A 20,323-nucleotide genomic window follows, 5' to 3' on the forward strand; every position below is an offset into this window, starting at 1 on the left:
TTTCATCAGGTATCATAGCAATGAAGAAGTAACCGTGTACCTGGCTTTAACAACAGAAAACACATACCATCACAGTGTGCGATATCAAAAAAAAAAAGGGTCAGACACTCACTGCACTCCTGCGAGTTATTCATGGAACACCCGTAGTCCGTGGAACATGCTTTAAGAACCACTACTGTAGATCTTGGCAGAAAAAACCTAGGCTATGGACGTGTAAGGATACAGACTATGTCTACACTATGAAAGATACGTCAACAAACATTACTGTTGGAAGATATCTTCTGACAAAACTTCTGTTGACAGATTGCAGCCACATACGAACGCAGATCAAGAAAGCGATACACTCCATCAACAGAGAGCAGCCAGACTTCCCAAACGCTCTCGTGACAGAATGGCCCCTGGACCCCATCACACAGGCTTGCATGGTTGGCAAGCGCTTCCGGGAGCCCCAGTGAGGCATGCCCTTAAAGGCTCCCCCTACTCCCAGATGCATGTGCTCTGCCTGTTCTCTGCTTGTGTGCCAAGCCAAGGGACAGCACAGCTAGAGCAAGGTTCACATGCTTGCTGAGAGAGACTTTGTGCTTTCCAGTTAGCCATGGTGCCAGAGCAGCCCCTGGGCCTGCGCTGGCCTCATCCAGAGGTGCTTCAGCTTCTGCTGAACCTCCTCATGGCCGTCCTCCTCTGTGTCCCCAGGGAGAATGACCCAGGCACCACTATCGAGGCCCTCGGGAATGTAATGGGGGGAGCCCTGTCTCTGGGGGAAACAAGCCGTCCCACCCTCACACAGACCTGCTGCTGGTGGCGGCCTCACGGGGGCAGAACCCGCAGAGCTCAGGGTGGGAGGAAATGTGAGAAGGCAGGGGTGCTCTCCTTCAGTCACGGATGAGGTCATGGCTGGATTTACCACCCTGGGGTTCTCAACTGCTTTGGGGTGATTTATGGGACTTACATCCCCATCCATGCACTGGACCATGGTGTGGCCAGGTTCATCAACAGAAAAGGATATTACACTATCGTGCTGCAGGCCCTGATCGACCATCGTGGACAATTCCTTGACGTGTATATTGGGTGGCTGGGCTGGGCTCATGACACAGGGATATTCCGCAACTCCAGCCTGTGCAGGAGGACGGATGCAGGCACCTTCATCCCTTGCGGGGAGTTGGTGGTCAGGGATGTGGACATGCCACTCTATAACAGGGGGATGATATTTACTCTCTCATGTCCTAGCTCATGAAGACCTATACCAGGCAGCTGGACCCAAGTCAGGAACTGTTTAATGCCTGACTTAACTGGGCATGAATACATCTCAAGCGTGCTTTCAGCTGCCTTAAGGCACACTTTAGGTGCCTCCTCACCTGCCTGGATGCGGGGGAGCAGAACGTTCTCCAAGTTGTGGAGGGTAAGAGGGAGACCTTCCTCTCGGGGTGCGGGGGAAACGCTGACCATGGCTACAAACAGCCAGAGTCAGCTGTACTTGCCAAGCCCATAGGGATGGGCTGAAGATCCCGGAGGCCCTAAGGGAGACCTTCTCACAAGAACCCCCGTGACCCTCCCCAGGGCATCCCAGTGGGGACCTCTAGCCTGCAGCCCTACAGTGTCCCCACCACAACCCCTCCCTTTGCCTCCTCACCAATAAAGAGGGATGCGGGGGATGGTGGACAAATAACTCTCTACTCAAACAGAAATAAATGTGTGTAAAATAAACATTGTCATAAAAACTATGTACAGAGTGAGTACAATAAAGGTAAACTATATACAGTGGGGAGGAGGAGCTTGGGACAGGGGGCAGAGGCTGCAACCCCTGGGGAATGGGACCCCGAGTGGCATCAGCCTCAGGATCCCCTCCCACCAACGGTTTGGGGCCAACAGCACAGCGATATACAGAGGCAGTGGGGCTGCAGTGGGGTCTCGGTCAGCAGGGGGAGCATGGGAGGTTTGGGGGCAGGGAGAGCAGCCCTGGCCATCGCCCACTGGAGCAGGTCCAGGGTGGCCTGCAGGAGCAGAAGGGGGGGTGGTAGTTAGGACAGGAGGAGTAGAGGTGACAGCCAACAGGTCCTGCCAGATGCTGGTGGCAATGTCAAAGCAGGACAGCAGGTCCCAGGCCCATGAATGCCACTTTCAGTCCTGCGACTGCCACTCCTGGTCATCCTGCAGCTGCTGTTTCAGGAGATTGGTCATCCTCCAGAGGCCAAAAGTGTGGACCTTTGAAGGTCTGCTTTTGCCCAGCGATGTCCCCTCTGGCTAGTGGAGAGGAGATTCCAGCTTGCTCCAGTCCTCTGTCAGGGCTGGCTGGCCCTGGCAGGGAGGTAGGGCTGGCTCAGCCCTTGCTGTGTGTGGGTGCAGCTGTGAAGAAGACAAAGAGGGGACAAAGTGAGTCATTTACGGAACACAGCCCCATACACTTGAAGCTCTAAGCACTGTGCACGGGAGTGGGTGCTGACTCTTGTCTGTGGGCATACCCGCGTGCTGGGACCTGCATTCTTAGGTGTGTCTGGGGTCAGGCTGGCAGCAGTATGGCTAGCCTCCTTACAGTCACGGCAGGGGCTGGCAGACCCCCCTCCCCTGGGGCCTAGGGCTCATCCCACCTCCCATGAGGGTGGCAAGCAGGCTGGCGACCATTCCCAGGGAATGCCTGCTGAGTCTGGGTGGGACACATCACCTTGCATATGGTTCCACATGCTAGGCCTGCAGTATGAGGGCCCACCCAAACTGTCCTGGTGATGTTTGCAGCACACCCTTTCTGCCCCCATGCCCTGGGGTTGTGAGATGCGTGGGGTACTTACTGAAGGATCACATGAACAGTTCCAGGGATGCCCTGGAGGTGGCCCAGATGCAGGGACCCAAGTCCAGGGCAATGTTGAGGTTGCTCTTGCTGGCCTCAGACCCCATGGCCACATCTGGCTCTGGTTCGTTCACGGGTGTTCCTCCCGTTCTGGCTGCATCTTCAGATGCGGAATGGCCTCCTCAGAAGTGTCCACATGGGTGTGCAGAGAAGTGTCGTCAACCTTCAGGAGGTGGTAGAGCTCTGTGTAATAGGGCAAGTGGCAGGTCCTGCCCTTGACCTCTGGCTGGCATCCCAGGCCTGGATGTATCCCTGAAGGAGCTCTTTTACTTTGGCCTGCACCTGCTCCACTGTGTGAGCTGGGTGGTTCTGCGCCATCACGGCAGTAGCCAGCCAGGCATAGGCAGTAGGCACCTCTTTGCAGAGAGGTCCAAAAGGGTCTCCTTATCAGCCCACAGGCTGAGGTCCTTGACCTTGGGCCGGTCTATGAGGGGGCCCAGTGCTTTGTGCCCTGGGTGGGGTGGCTCCTAGGACCCCTCTAGCTGCTCCCTAGTGGGCCCCGGGGTGTCACATGCTGGCAGGCTCACTGCCATGTAGCTTGGATCAGCAGGAAGGAGTGGCTCTGAAGGGTGGAGCAAACTGCATACTGCTTGGCTGCTTCCCTGCTCTCAGCTCCTTGCCACAGGGTTTGTGGGGCTCCCCGAGGCTTTAAGAATGCCAGGAAGCAGGGATCATAGAGCTGTGATTGCTGTGGATGGGGCTTTCTCCTGGGCTAACTGGCTAGTGCCATGGGGGACTTTTCTGTCCACAGATGGCCCACTGGAGCATCCATACTGGCTTTCTATCAACTGATTCTGTCAAGAGAGGTGTTCTGCCTCCTGGGGAATGGCAGAATACTCAACAGAAGTGCTGTGTTCTGCTGATTGACTGTCGACAGAACGCATTTGTAACGTGGATGCTCTGTGAGGTTGTTGACAAAACTCTCTAGTGTAGATGTAGCCAGAAAAACTACCCACAAACAGAAGGACGATGGGTACAAGCTGCCAGCACCTCCAGTTTTACAAGGAGGCACAGCTGTCTAGCTACTTTAGTTAGAAACTAGCTGGAGAAAGCTAGAAAAGGTTGAGATCATGACACTTGAGATGCACTAAGGCACTGCATCTCTTCAACATCCTTCCAAAGAGAGGGCTCTAGAACTTGAAACCTGTTCTACTTGGCAGAATGCCCAAGGAAGGATGACAACTGTATAGCAAACTGCCCCCTGGGATGAATGCATCTGCTGGTACAGCTGCTTCTGAGGGTGAAGGAGAATGAAATTTACCTTACCCCCTGGCCTGAGATGAGCAAGAATCACAGTATTTAACAATATTGTGTATATTGCATGACCTGTATATTTAAAACCAGACACTTTAGCAGGAGTACTGGAAGCTTCCTCATTCTACACCTTTCCCAGTGAAGCCATGCCTCATACCTTAAGGCCCTGCCCTACTCAGCCCCGTCCCTGAAGGCCTCCTCCCCCTGTTCATTTCCCTGAAGGCCTCCTCCCGCTATTCGTTTCTCTTCCTCCCTCCTCTCATCATTCACTTGTTTTCCCCTCTTTGTCAATACTTCCCTGCCCCATCTATGCATGTCAGGAAGGACTTGTCTGCAGAGTTGGGGGCTAGGAGCTGCAGCTGTCCAATGTAAGTGGGAGGTAACCCTAGCTAAGTAGGAGCTGACATGGGTGATGAGTTCACACCACTCTGCCTGTAGTAACTGAACTTTAAGTTTCCAAATCAATAGATGTGACTGGATATCAGTCATGTGACCCCCTTTTCAACTGGGCTTTTAGTTCAAGAACTGGCAATCCACACTGCATATACTCTTATCAGATTCTAAAATGTCTAATTCAACTACCTGAATCATTTTGACATTATGTACCTAGATTTAAGTGTTGAACATGTTACATTTCTAATTATTAGCCTTTATTAAGAGAATTAAAGAGTTTTACTAAAAAATGTGTTCAAGTTTCTCTCCAAGATCTCACACAGCTTTATAATGCATAATCAGTCTTTTGCTAAATGGAGCTTGGTAAACCATTTGGTTAACTATCACAACAAATCATTATTAAGGGAGTTCTGCTAAATCTAAAACTTTAGATATCTTAACAGCTCACACAAAACTTTTTTCAAGTTCATCAACCTCTAGCATATTTTTTCTCTGAATACAGGCTGTTACAGTGGTGCTTTCTTCCATCTGTTAAACTATCGTGCTCTGAATTACACTCAAATTTAGCTGAGTAAAATATTGATTAAATTAATTTAGAAGGTTTACATTGGGTCTGAGTCAGCTGTCAATTAAATCAAGGATAAAATTGTCACCAAATTCACTAGGTGCAGGATTACACTAGGAGTATTCCACTGTAAATTAGCCAAAACTGGCATTCTTATAGTTTACATGGACTTCAAGGAGAGCTTTTGCTAACTAAGAACTGAGTAGTTGCCTAAAATGTGGCATTGGACATTTACTAAAAGATTAAAAGACGCAGATGCATATTTAGCAAAAAGAAATTGCAACAGTCACTGAAACACAAGGGAAAATTAATAAGCAGCAAGTTGCCACTTTGGAGTTTTCCCTATATGTCTAAAAGTAAGAATTAAGTGTAGGCTGGCAGTTTATGTTCAGTGATGGACTAAGCCTATAAAGAACCCAGACTGACAAACATATGTGTGAAACACAATCTTAATATTTGCACTGAGGCAAATGAAAGACATCTCATGGATCTATCTTGAATCGCTCCTTCTATACCTAAAATGTTCAATTATGTAGACCGTTTACTCTAAGATGAAGTACAATTTCATAATTGACAACAGTAAGTATTTACACATTATGTCACAATACTCTGAATTCATAAATTTGACGCGTTGGGGGTTTCTAAACTAAGAGATGCTGTACACTTTGGTGCTTACAAGACTTTTTACTTAATAAATCACAACAATTCAAAACGTATTTTGGCTTTTTTGAAAGCCCATCATTTAGGCAAATGGTTGCTTTATTTGTATCATTTTCATTTTTTCTAAAATGCCTGAAAGCAATGCAGTGAATTATTCTGATTATTTGCAACAACTGTGAGGAAGCCTGTGGCAAAAATTAGCAGAATGAAATTGGTGCTCTGGCATTAAATAGGAGAAGGTGTACCTGGTGAGGTGCAGTTGGTGCTCAGATTTACCCAGCAGTTCTGTCAGTTTAAGGCATTCATCTTTGGCTCGTGCTGCATCCTGCTGTGCCTGTTCCAAACGCACTTTATTTTCACTCAGCTCTAATCCCAATTTCTCCATTTCCTTTAAAAATGTATGCATAGGAAAATACACATTTAAAAATATACATAGGTAAAATGTTAAGAATCCTATCTTGATCAAAAGTTATTAGAAAAATAAAGCACAGTTACTTTTTGCATTAAAAGAAAATTCCTTGGCTTGTAAACATAAAAAATTAAACAGGGAAGTGAAAGCAAATAATTTGAACTATTAATGCTCATTTATTTTATTAATAACTTATTCCACCATTTTACTATTTTATTAAAATATTACATGTATGCAAACAGACATGTCAATAGAAACATTAATATTCTTGTACAAAAAGTTTCCTGGAACTTTTGTAAAATTTTAATTCCCATGTATTCTCTCTGTTTAATCAACTCATTAAAACAATCTACATTTAATTATATTCACTTCATATTGCATTTTAAACGGAATTAATGCGTCTCTTACCATTTATACTCATTTAAAAGAGCACTTATTTATGGGGCCTAATCACATAAGATGCTGACTGCTATCCAGTCACATTGCCTTCTACACAAATTAGGCCATACATTACATTAAGTACTTGCATATTTAAGTTTAAGTTAGACTTCTGATTTGCTAAATTTAAGCACTTGCATGTTTTACAGAATTGGCGTCTTTGTTTCTAATGTATACATTGTAAGCCTTTTGCATGTTTCTAGGCACATAAAATTCATTGAAATTAATGTCTTGTGTTAAGTATCAAAATATTAAAGTAAATATCCCTTCTTCCAAAACAAAAAAAATATTTTATAACAAACCTTTGTTCAGTATTTGAGCACTGACATAGATAACTTTAACAATACACTATCATTTCTCTCCAGCTTATTTATTTAAACATCTTAAAAATAAAAATGACTGTATTCCCATGTCAATATATATTCTTGAAAAACTTTGTTATTTTGTCCCCATTCTTGCATGAGTATTCAAACGATATCTGTGTGTAAAGCATTTCTCCCCTAAAACAGTAATTTTGCATTTCTAATAAAACATTATTTTCCCATTTTCTAGTTTACCAAAATTATATGAAGTGTTCCAATGGTGTTCTATGAAGGAAAATAATAATAATAAAAACGGTCAAATGAGTTGATGCGATATTTTAATATATACATACATTTCTGAAATATAAAAGTTTTCCCATTTTAACACAATTATGTAGGTACTTTCATTTAAAGCAAGGTAAAATATTTTAACTTGTATGTTATTTAAAAGAAAAAAATCCTAATTTCACATTTACAGAGGGTATCACATTTAAGGTCAATAGAATGAAAACTTGAACAGGTTTACTATGCTCCAGTCTAGTTTGTGTTCCCTGATCCTTATTTTTTTTTGTCCGAGTTTTTTCCAACCTACAGAGGGGAGCAACACTTCTGCAACATTTTTTTTTTAAAAAAACATATTCATGAATGGCCACATTTCAAAATGGGGAAAAAAAGAAAGACTGACTACTGTCAGCTAAATATTTGAAGTCCTCTATTTTCCAAATATAACCATAAAAACACCCTATCACCACTCTTCAGGGAAAAGCCTACAAGAACAGATGGGCTTTACACTGTCTCCTGAAGACAAATAGGCTCAGGTTCTATTGGACCAAAGTGGGATACAAATTCTGAAGTAAAGGGACCTCTGTTGAAAATGCTCTGACTGCAGCTGCCAGATGTTCAAATCAAGGGATTGGAAGCAAGAATGCATCAGATAATATCAATCACCTTGAAGATGCAGACAGAGAAAAGTAGCTTTTCAGTCTATCTGGGATCCAAACAACATACCTCTGTGAGGGCTTTCAAGGCATGTGCCCATGACTTGCAGTCACAAGCAGTCAGGGAGCTAGTACAGTCTAAAGTACTGACATAATATTCTCATCCTAATATTTATTAGGCAGGCCGTATTCTGTGTCACCTGCAGCTTTCAAGAGCCCCATGTACACAGCATTGTAGTAATCCACAAAGGAGCGGCTAAGTCTGGAAAAGCCATCATCAGAAAACAACAGACACTACACTCGATCTTCAATCATCACAGCTAAAATAAGTAAGAAGCTACCTCTGAACACCAACCACATCCATGCAATCAAGGATCCAAAAGTATCCCAAAACTTATTTGGATTAAGTTTCAATGAATTTGTTCTGATCCAAATGCAACGAAGGCTTGTTTAACAAAAATCCCAACTCCTACCTACTCCTGCTTATTAGCAGCACCCTAAAAGGACTACCGTCCAAACTACAAATGCCATTAGTTTGGCCTGATAATTTAGTCAGAAGTTGTGATAGTACTACTCCTGAAACATGGCATATTGCATAACTTGAAGCCTGTTTACACAGTGCTGAAAGACATTAAAACATTTCAGACAGCTTTATATACTTGCTGAGCCTCAGTCCAACCAATCCAGAGGGCACTTGGCCCAGTGAACTAGAGTGATCTGAAGGGTACCATCACCGATGATTGTGATGTGCTGGGATCATGGACAACTCCTATACTTAGTCTTACCTCCTCCCTTCAAGTTACAATCCCAATCCACATGTTGTATGTGTGAATACCAACTGAGGTGTAAATTCTAGCACATGCCCCTGTGACATGCACAGAGTATCCATGCACTCTCTGATGATGAATGCTAAGTTCCATAATGCAATACTGTAGTTCAGTTTCAAATAGCAGCATTTCAAAGCACAATATGGAACCTTTAACACATGGAGTCTACATGGTGAACTAACACATGACCGACTGTTATACTGTTGATTCAGAGCCTGGCTTGCAATGCACTATCTTGCTATGTATACAAGCCCCAGGGACAAGGAAAGTATAAGGAGAAAAGTGTGGGAGGAGAGTAAAGAAGAACAAAGTGAAAGGTAGGTATGACAACATTTTGCTAAACTTTGAAGATCAATGAACTTTAATCTGATGTGCTTAAGGAATGTTAAACTAAACAATGAAGCAAGGTGTGAAGGAATGTAGTCAGAGCATGAGGACATAACTGTTAATAATTTAGCAGAGATAAATGTGTACTAGCGTAGCATAAAAATAGATCCCTTTGGGTGCATCTATACTAGGAACTAACCCCAAAGTTAACTTTGAAGTTAGGCACTACTTTGAAGTAGCCCACAGAGTGTCTACACACATTTTCCCTTACTTCAGAGTTAACTTTGACATAGGGAGCCCCACTCTGAAGTCACTTCTCCATTCCCAGGAATGGAGTAGCAGAGCCACAGTGGGTGTAGACGCTCAACTTTGACGTTGCTTACTTCAAAGATGTACTTGTACTTTGAAGTAAGGAACTCCAAAGTTTTTTTTAAATAGTGTAGACACACCCTTTATAAAATAAAAGCTTATACTTGATCAGGAAGTGCAGTTATAGTCATAAACATAAAGAGAGGTCTCAGGAATCTGTGTTTATTCTGTCTGAATTAAATCCTGGTTCCCTGGCTCATTGAGTAACTGAAGCACCAAAAAATTCCATGGAAGCCAGGGAAGAAAGTTTTGCTCCCTTCAACCCATGGAACTGCAAGATCTATTCTGTGGTTGCCGTTTGAGATTTGAGAAGTAGAAGCAGGCATTGGATCTTTCACAAAGAATTGTTTGACAGTCATGTCTATCAAACCTTAATTTGACCTAATTGTATATATGCATCATGGCCACGTTTTTAAACACATGATCATGGTATTACTTCTTTTTCAGGAACCTGCTTCTTTTGGTCCACAGGATAAACAGAGAATGAGTTACAAATACACAAAATGACATCTTTGTGTATTGTAGCTCCATCACAGACTTCCAGGACAACACCGTTATAATGCATATTCACAACATTAATATTGCACAAAAATATTCTAAGTGTTTGACTTTAAAAATGCTAAGGTTGTAAATTACATACAGAAATATTTACAAAGGCATTGTGTAACCTTCTCTTCCAGATCAATTGTTAAAACTTCCATTGATACAAACTGAAATTTTGCACACAGACTGCAGTATAAAACCCAATAAAAGAACTGCCAGTTCAGTACAGCACAAATAAATGAAGCCAAAATACAGTAATCATAAACAGAAGGATAAAGTTTTACTACAGAAAAAAAATCAGCTTACAATGAAAACATAAGAAACTACAATATATTGTTAGTCTAATATTTTTTGAAGCACTTATGTTTCAAAACTCCCTCTTTGTAGGGAACAAGAGCCTTTGGCAGTCTCTCCTATAATATAAAAGAGAAACAAGCTTTTTATTTCTCCTTCATTGGATTATAGGGCAGGAATCCTTATTAAATCACTCAGACGTTTTTACATTAAAACACAAGGGCTCAAACAATACATCACACAAAAATATAAAGAATGAGCTCACACAAGATTTTCTTGAAAACAGCTTTTTCTTCAAATTAAACTCAACTTCTTTTAACCATGCTGAAGAAATGTCTGAACATTCTCCATTTAACAAACTAGATGTCGCTTTATATCTATTAAAAATAATTTTGCTCAAAATAAGTTAAATTACAAAATTAAAGTTCTTTGATTCCATATTAACTTATACTATTATATGCAGAAAACTGCAACTTTAAATTTCTAAGCTAGCAGGTGTTTTTCACAGACCTCAGCAAAAAATGTGGAGCTGACAGAAAAGGCAAAGAAATCTTTCACAAATGAAAATGATTAACAACTGATAAAAGAAAATCCTACACTGAACTAAATTCAGAAAAATACTTTGGAAGCCTTATAACAAATTCAGACGAGGCCAGATGCCAAATGCACTTAAAAACAATGACATTAATTCTTAAACTATTCTCCTTTGATGTCAGGTGCAATGACAAAGTTATCTGAAAAACATTTCTGTATACACAAATACTTATATATATATTCAAGAAAAAAAATTAAAATGCGTGTATCATCCTGAATCTACACTATTTTTCCATTGGATATTTCACTCTTGTGGTCTCCTGAATTACAAAAATGGACTGACAAAGTTCAGAAGTGAAAATCATTTTCAAAACACTAAACTCAGCAATGACTGCCTTTCTGGCCAGAACACAGTGACTACTAGAGTCCGTACACGACCTAACAATCATGACCATCTCAATGTGATACTTCATTATATACTTCCTACATACGCAGGCATAGATGCTCATGTTTAACTTTTATCAAAGTAAGCAGCTTCATTTATATCCACGGAAACACTGTGAGTAAAGTTAATTGTAGTGTAAATCTTTGCTGGACTGTGCTTATACTTCACTTACTATTGCCTTCAGTATGTTCACTCTAGTAGTACCTTATTCATGCATACTTGGATGCAGTATTTAAAAGTAATTATAAATGTCTGACATTTAAGATAATTTTGATTCCACACATGTAATTTTTATTGTGGTATTATTACATAATTTTTCAGATAGTAAATATTTCCTACAGTGCTGTATATTCAAGCTAATGAAAATATATTTTGCATGTCTTTCTTAAAAATTAAGAATATTTTATTCTGGACATAATAAAAAAGTCCATCACTGCATGTGCAGAGCGATTCCTTGCAGCCACTCCTCCCAACTATGCTATTAATCCTAATCTCAATCAGGCAAGCCCTATATTTTGAGCAGTCTCTAACCTCAGGCTTCCCAGACATAGCCAGATTGCATCAGAAGAATAGGCTACTTTTAAAAAGACTTAAAGCCATCATCAGAGTAACCCCAAACAATCCCTAACAGTGCAGGTGTTTTAATTTTTAAATTAAAAAAAAAATTAAATGTTTAAAAAGGTGCTTTTTGCTGTTTTTTTTAATTGCTGTGTAAATCAGCCCCGTCTTCTTCAAAACAGGATGGGAATCATCAAGAACATCTGAACCCTACAATTGATTCCAAAATTTGAACCTTTAATTGCTATGGAAATGTGATAAATTGTGAGGATATACTTATAAACAGTAAAAACTTTAAATTGTATATGCCTCAGAAAAATAACCTAAATTGCACATATGCAAAGAGAAAAATATATTTCATGCAACTAAGTAATTAAATCAAGAGCATATAGGTTTACACTGTTGCTAGATCAAAATGAAAACCAAACTTTGGGATGTCAGTCAACTTTAGTTCAAGAATGGATAGAAAATGTGGCTAAGGGAAAGGAAACAGGAAAAAAATTGGTCTCTGCTTTGTATCCAGCCCCACTTAAGAATTTAGGACCAGCACAGAAATCAAATAGGTCATCTTGAGACCTAAGGGACAAACAATAATACAACCTACTGAAACAGTGCAGGCTATAATTCTGTTTTGTCAAGACTTGTACCATTGTGATTGTTGCTGGTTTGGAGGCTCTTTCAACTGTGATAATACACACACCACTCAGAGACCACTGGGCCTTTGTGCTGCAAGCAATCTTTGCAATGGCTCCCTGAGTGCTCACAGCGCCAAAGCACTGAAACAGGTGCAGCATGGCAGAGATGCCACCATCCCAAAATCAGCAGCGTGACCCTCACCATCTACTCCCACAGTGTAATGATAGAGCATGCATGTAGATAGGAGCACAGGTGATGCTCTTTTGCCTGAAGGCTGCTATGGAGGAGCATCATAATAGCCTGCTGCAGAGAATACAGATAGTGTAAGGGGGTGGCGGGGGGGAGGGGGAGAGAAACCTTCCAATAAAGATCCAGGAATGAAACAGAGCCCTGCACCTGTGGGGCACAATTCCTATGGAGTTAAGGTAGAATTTTCAAATTGTAATTGTCACAGATACTGGACATGACTAGCAGGAGTTCAAAAACTAAAACAGTTTAGGCAAGATTTGTCTGTATGTTTGTGTGTGTGTAAAATGAAAATCATGAATATGAATTAAAATTTATTTTTCAAGTGGTTGTTGATAAAACTGGTCAATAGCCAGCTAGCAAAGGCCCTTGGGGCCATTCTCTGGGAAATCCCATAAAGACTGAGCTGGTATTCTGAGACTGTGGATGTAACTCTAGGATGAATATCTAGATAGATGGACAAGGGAGAACAGCCAGAACATGTTGTAAAATCATTGGGATTTTAACTATAGTGGTTTCCTGTAACTATACTACTGGGATTCAGTTTGCCAAAAAGTGTCTGAAATGCAATAGCTTCTTTTGGAGTAGCATTGTACATAAATTCCTATGGAAACATTAACAGCCAGCAGAGGTGCACCATAGATTAGCTCAGCAACCACTCATAAAAGTGAGCAAAAAATGGGTTTAATAAAATTCACTCTGGAGCAAGACAATAAGTGTGGTGGGGAGGACAGGCATGCTTTTTTGCTTGCTTAGAAGGAAGAGAAAAAGGGGGGGGCGCGTTACTCCCTCTCATTATCAAGAAATAAAAAAAGGAAGTGGGTAAGGCAGTGCTTCTCACGCCCAAAAAGAAGTAGTTGAGAGGAGTGAAGTGGGATTAATTTCCCCACATCTTGCACCAGTACAGAGTTGGGTGGAAATGGAGGTCTGTACTCCCTCCCACACAGTGGCAAGACACTTACAGGCAAGCAGGGAAGACACTGAGGGTAGCTGTGAGACACAGCTACACTACTCTTTTAGCCCAGTGCAAAGTCTAATGGCAGTAGCAGGCAGACCTGATCCCATAATATTAATGGGAAGACCAGTCTAATCATTACTTTTTTCTAGTTTGCTTAACAATTCTTATTTCACTTCATACTGCTGTCAACTAAAAATAAAAATACAAACTATGAGCCCCTTTCATAGCAAAAACCATTAAAGATTGTATTTCATGTAATTTCAAATGCTCATGAACTCTAATGAATGTTTCAAATCTGATATTACAACAGAGGGGAGGTGACAACAACACTATGATTAAACATTCTGTCCATATTTAATTGCATAGTCCCAGCCTGGAAGTGATATTTTCCCCACCAGTTTTAAAAATATACATATCTGAATCATTAAATTGTTTAGGAGCAAACTTTATCAAGTCAGCTACAGATTTCACAGTAGGAGACAATGCAGTAGAGGATTCAGAAAGCTGTAAGGTCTAGCTTGGCACTCAAAAGGAGCAAGCAACAGCAGACTGAGTTGTGTTAGCACATTACAGTTCTGCAGGCCAATGAAGACGACTGGTAGATGGTGGTAGAGGGTTGCACCAGCTACAGATAATAAAGCCAATCCATTACAATCAAATGAGCCAAAAGAGAGTTTGTGACAAGAGCCAGAATGGGACCAACACTGAATCTTTCTACCTCAGTTGGTAGCTGCTCTTTCTGGCAGGAGAGAGTTCCAAAAGGCACAAGGTTGGATCAGTGTCCCCATCTGGGTTGACAACACTTCTAATTGTGGTGAGCACCTTCTATAGTTGTTGGAAGGTTTTAAATAAGCCATCTATAATGGAGGCATGAGAACATGTTTGCCAGGCTACTTCAGCAAGCAACTTTTTACCTAAATGAACACACTGGGATATGCAATCTGAAGTTGTTTTAAATGATTATCAGGTTCCAGGTATTACTCTTGGGTGTGTGTAAGTTTTCTCGTATAAACACACCCACATGATTACACTCAACTGTGGTATATTTGTCTTGCATATTAAAACATGTATTAAATTATAATAGATTCTGCAAGTAGCCCTTGAATATTCAGTAGGCTAAATATTATTTGTGGCAGAATCCACTACCAAACCTACATCTACTTTGGGGGTGAAAAAAAAAAAAGCCACAGGTCAGTAGGGTAAACAGCAAGGTGATTTATACATATGAGGGGTCTTGATACACAGTGGTACTGAACTGCAGGAATCAAGGCCATATGCCTGGAGACTTACTATGAGATATCATAGAGGACTGTTGAATAACTTCAGGTAAGACTTGGGAAGGGTTTGCTGTTTGTGCTAAGTTTGATTTTGCTGACTGGTGTTGAACAGAATTGTGGTCTTCACCAAACAAGCATTTCCCTTCTTTGGTTGGTGACACAAACGTAAGACTTCGCTATAACAAAGTCAGTCCACCTCAGGTTTTTTTCAAGCCTAACTTTCACATTTCCCATCTTGATTATTTAACTATGTAATTTACACAATAAGTGAACACAACTTGTCAGATTTTTTTTTTTAAGAAGAAATTGGGGGAAGAGAGTCTCACCAATAATTGTTATTAATTCTTTGATCCATAGTTACTGGGCTTCATAATTCCTGAGCTCAAGACATTTGAAAACTGGACCATTTAAAACTATTCCTCAAGAATTGTGGGGGCAGGGTGTCATTAAACAGATTGTTAAAGTAAATTTGAAGAGGGATATTTTGCATATAATTTTAAACACAACTTAAAAAATCTTGTGGAAGCCTTGAATTATAAAAAACAAGAAAAATCAGAAAAAAGTTATACAAATTATGATATTCTGGTCTCCCAGATGCCTTTGGTCATTGAGGATGAGATAAGTCAAAATTTTGTACAGCTGTACTTGTACATTTGCCTTAGCTTATTTTGGAACTAAATAACTTTTCTATGTTCTCTTATGTGGCTAAAGCACAATCCTGTCTGCTCAGCAAATGGAGTCATTGCATCTCTGGCTAAAACCACAACAGCTATACTACATACATACATACATACAGTACTACCTCTCTTTATCAGTATTGTCAACTCTTACAATTTTATTCACTTCAACATCTCTGGCGATTTTTGTAAAGCCTCATCTTGTGCAGTCTAGTGTTTACACTAGAATCTCAGCTTTCATTTGGCTTTAACTTTTTATTTATGAGAAAAATCAAACAACTGGTAAAAATGAAAACTATTTTGTATAGATTTCTCAAAGATTTAACACGTTACTTGTTTTATTAGAAGGGAAGAAGGAGATAGCTGTTCCTGGTACTGAAAATGTACTAGTGAAAACTAAGTGTAACAGGGAACAATATCAAATTATAAGGAACACAGTCCTACAGTATGGGGTCACTTAGTCCTTTTCCATTCTAGATTCTGTAATTCTGAAAGGAATTAAATTGAGTTTTAAGCCATAACAGCTGCTTTATTTTTTTATATACTGTCACTGTCCAAAAGTTGCTTATTTGAGGAAACCCTCAATTCAGTGTCTATTTTTCCCATTATATTGTGTTAGCTGTATATAAAAGTATTCTATTAGACATATTGTAATATGCCTCAGATTCCATAGATGGTACTAAGAAGTGAAGTCTATTTTAAATTAAATATGTAAGAAAAGCTTATGCCGTACATTAGGGCCTGGTATACATATGACCTTCATACCAATATAATGGGGTGTGTCCCCCTTTTTTTTCCCCTTTTTTTAAAACTAATATAGTTATTCTGGTACAACTCCCCCAATAATGGAATAAAAATCTTTTAAAGGAATAAGATATGTACTATAAAGCACCATTACACCAGTACAAATGCACACTAGGCAGGAGTGCTGCACTTTAACAGTATTATTGATATTAAACTAGCATAACATTTGCGTGATACTTGCCATACTTTGTTTTTTAGAAACTTAGAATAGAATAAGTTAATAATGTTCATATTACAGATTATTCACATAAGGTGACACAGCACATTAGTATACAAAACAAAACATATCTTGATTGTATATTTTACAATGTTAACATGTGACATGAATGCAATACATACGAAGTGCCTAGAAAATGAACTAAATCCAACAGAGGAAGGAAGAAAGAAAAGAAAAAATGGAAATTCAATAATGCTTTTTCTTCCTAAATTCCTCTTAAGTTCTCTTTAATAAGACATTAAAAATGCTGACTTTGGCCAGAAAAGAATATTGAATAACCATATGTTCCTATATGCACATATAGAAACTGTGTCTTTCCCACCATAGCTGCATAAATTAAGTCAGTTCTTCAACAACCCCTACATTTCATAAAATCTTAAATTACCCATAACGTAATCAAATTATATTTTGATTAGACAGAATGTTACACCAATTTTCAAACAATGTACACTTACTTGGAAATTACAACTTTCTTCTCAATTTCGAAGAAAACATACAAAAGTAAAAGATGATCCTGATGATTTTACTAGCATTTACTAATTTGACTTTTAAAAATAAAATATGTATTTGTTATGAACAGATGGTGGCCAAAGTAGGCATTAATTCTGTTTCAGCCAGAAGGTCAGCTCATAGCTGACAAACTAAAAGGCAATTTTCTAAACTTGATTTTTTCTTATTTACATGTAGCTTCATTTATAAGAACTTTAAACATGCATTACATTTTTATCAAAGCAAAACAGCAACAATTATCCCAATCATGGATTGCGTTACATAGTTTATATTACTATTCAGCTTATAGAGAGCTTTGTGGATTATTAGTTTTTATTAAAACCCAACCTATAAAATTAATAGCAAATCCCAACAATGACTAGTTAAACACACACACCTGTTTTTTCTTCTAGACTCCAACTATCACTATCTTTTAAAAAAAAAAATCTGAATACCTTGATATGCTATGACTACTCAGGGAATAACCCTCCTTTTAAAACGTGCCAGGGTGCCAATTACCATTTGTAACAATTAACCATTCATATAATCGTAAACTATAAGAAAGCCTAAATGTAAACTTAAAACATTTTGTTACATTGTCTAGTTTGTCAAAAAGGTTAACATCGGGGAAATCTACAGAATAAGACTTTCAATGCAAGATACTGCATTGAATCCTCTGTTGCCCAATTCCTAGTTCATTAGAATGCCAAGACTATGCCAAACTCTCTTATCTGAGATATGTCAAGATAGACTTAAGCCTGTATTTTTTAAGCGTTCTCCAGGACCCAGTGGGGAGAAAAAAAAAAAAGAAAAAAAAAACCTTACAAGGCCCTTGAATTGCTGTGCTACAACCTAATAGTCAATAAATCTTTAAACAAATTATTTTAATTAGTAAATATAGAACTTAAAACAGTACATAATTTGTCTTATTATAATTTGATACAGTATGGTTTCAATTTTGAATTAAGATACACTTTTTAAAAAAAGTAAATGGTTACAAATTTACTTTGACTAGCCATCAAGATTTTGTAGTTATGAATTACAAATGTGACATTTTATTTACTAACACTACATTTTTTTATAGATATAGTCATTGCAGATGAACTGATCTGTTCACTTGTTGAAAAGAAAAAAGTGCTTCAAAATGCTGGATAAACCGATGTAACTAATACTTAATATTTACACACTGAAATATAAAATACAAATGCCTAAACACTTCCCTGTGTTCAGAACATGCTATCAGTCTCCAGTCACGTATACGTCATACCTCATGAAACAAAGATTGGAAATCTGAACACTAGAAATTTAAACCAGAGTCACATTGCAAACAGTGGGATTTCAAAAAATTGCAGCATAACATCTGTTTGAACTAAAGTTGCAATACACCCTAATATTAATGTTTGTTCTTAAGGGATGTCTTGTCAATCTACCTGCAAGGCATGCACTGGTTTTTTAAGTAGCACAAACTCATCTTTACATTGCCAGCAATTAATTCCTAGTGGTGTATTTGTACACATCAGTTTTTCTTACTTTGAAACTTTTCTGTGAACCACACACACACACACACACACACACACACAAATCAATTGAACTTGAATCGTCAGAGAAATTGGTAAAGAAATGATACTTTGCCTTACAGACTCCTTCAACTTTGTCCATGTCTTCTCTTGCCCTGTATGCATACCTATTCCATGTGTTTATTTAGTGTTTGTTTACAAGATTTCATACATATTGAACCTACCATGTATGCTCATACAGTGTATAGGAAGAATGTGATGACCACTACGTAATACTTCACCTTTCAGGGCTGAAAACAATGATAAGGCAGGCAAGAAGAATTTATTTAATAGTAATATCTGGACTCTTGCCATTAGTTTAGAATCCATATAAAAGTAATAAATGACCAGTATCAGAAAAATGAATCATTTGAATTTCAGAAATAACCTTACTTATGTTTCTAATAACTGCAAAGTTATGGCAGTATCATCTTACCTGGTCCTTAATTTCAAGCTCCCTTATAGTTTTTGTTCTGTACTCTCTGTGCTCCTTTTCTGCCTCATCCTTCTTCATTTTGGTTTGATTCAACTGAAAACGCATTTCTCCACACACCTGTTAGATTACACAGTCAACATGATCTGTAGCTTGTGAAATCTACAGTGTAATGTTCATATTCAGATCTTGTGGTGCCCCCTAAAGTTCATTTGAATACACCACATTTTTACTTCCATATTTTTAAGACTACATATGGTAATTTTTAATACAGGAAGGTGGAGGTGGATTCCTTCTACTGTTATTAACTTCAACATACGCAGTGTCTTCCAAGATTCAATTATATGTGGTCCAAGATTTTCAGAGGATTCTATTTAATGCTCTCCCAATACTTCAGGGATGGGAGCTGTAAATCTTCACCTGTCAATCTCTCTTCTCCTTCTTCTCTCTCTAACACATCTTTCAAGGGCACTGACAGCAATACCCTGATCACTGATATCGACTCCAGCTTTTGTTAGGAAACAGAGTATCTGGGCAGTAATCACTGGGCTAATGAGACAATTGGGAATATATAAGTAGATGGAAGATGAAGCAAGATGCTCAAAAGGAGGCTCAGGAGGAAGCTCACAGGGTGAGACTCGGTTGAAGAGAGAGGGCTCCAGGAAAACGTCCACTGGCTGTAATCTTGAAGCGCAGTGTGCTATTATAAGAGGAAAAAGCCACACACCTTGGTGAACCTGATGCATGTTTGTGACTGTGAAACCATATGAAATGGGGAATCAGAGCAGTTCATCAAGTAGCACTGACACACCCATTCACATTTTTCTTTCTATACTCCCTCCCCAACGCACAGCCTCCTGTTCTTAATTTGCTCTATTTTTCCTTCTTTCCACTTTTTTCCCAAAATCTGCTCTCTCCATTCCTGACCCTTCCTTTCTATATTTTCCCTTCCTTTCCTAATGGTCTCTTCTCTGCTGCCCAAATTCCCCTGTTCTTCATATTCCTGACTCTTTCCAGAGTTCCATTTAGTTTTTGTTGTTTGTTTTCCTGTATGCTTTGCTTAAAAATAATCCTAACTTCTCTGAGGGCCAACTGGCTTCACTCCTTCTGCAAACAATGAGACTTCCTTAGGCAACATATGTAGGAAAACAGTAGCAATCTTCACCAAGAACAGCTTGAGAATTCATTTCAATTTAAAAGTAGCAACAAATGGTCTTTAAAAAAATAAAGGCAAAAGTTCAAGAATTAAATGCCCGACAATAGGAAACTTTTAAAAAGAAAAAAAAATACTGAATTTCAATACAATGCCATGAGTTGCCAACTCTGTCTCCT

General features: G+C 39.4%; 1 protein-coding gene across 7 annotated transcripts in view; it reads right to left on the reverse strand.

Moving 5' to 3' along the window:
* Positions 1-20,323, reverse strand: part of SDCCAG8 (SHH signaling and ciliogenesis regulator SDCCAG8) — a 160,133-nt gene that overhangs the window by 86,418 nt on the left and 53,392 nt on the right. For 6 of the 7 annotated variants that reach the window (XM_074990089.1, XM_074990091.1, XM_074990095.1 and 3 more), the window contains exons 12-13: positions 18,995-19,111; positions 5,960-6,102 (exon numbers count right to left, since the gene is read on the reverse strand). In XM_074990089.1, coding sequence (XP_074846190.1) covers positions 5,960-6,102; positions 18,995-19,111 — 260 coding nt within the window. The remainder of the gene's footprint in view (positions 1-5,959; positions 6,103-18,994; positions 19,112-20,323) is intronic. The other variant, XM_074990092.1, reaches the window with a different exon arrangement.

Source organism: Carettochelys insculpta, chromosome 3, assembly GCF_033958435.1.
Source record: "Carettochelys insculpta isolate YL-2023 chromosome 3, ASM3395843v1, whole genome shotgun sequence".
NCBI classification, from domain to species: Eukaryota; Metazoa; Chordata; order Testudines; family Carettochelyidae; genus Carettochelys; species Carettochelys insculpta.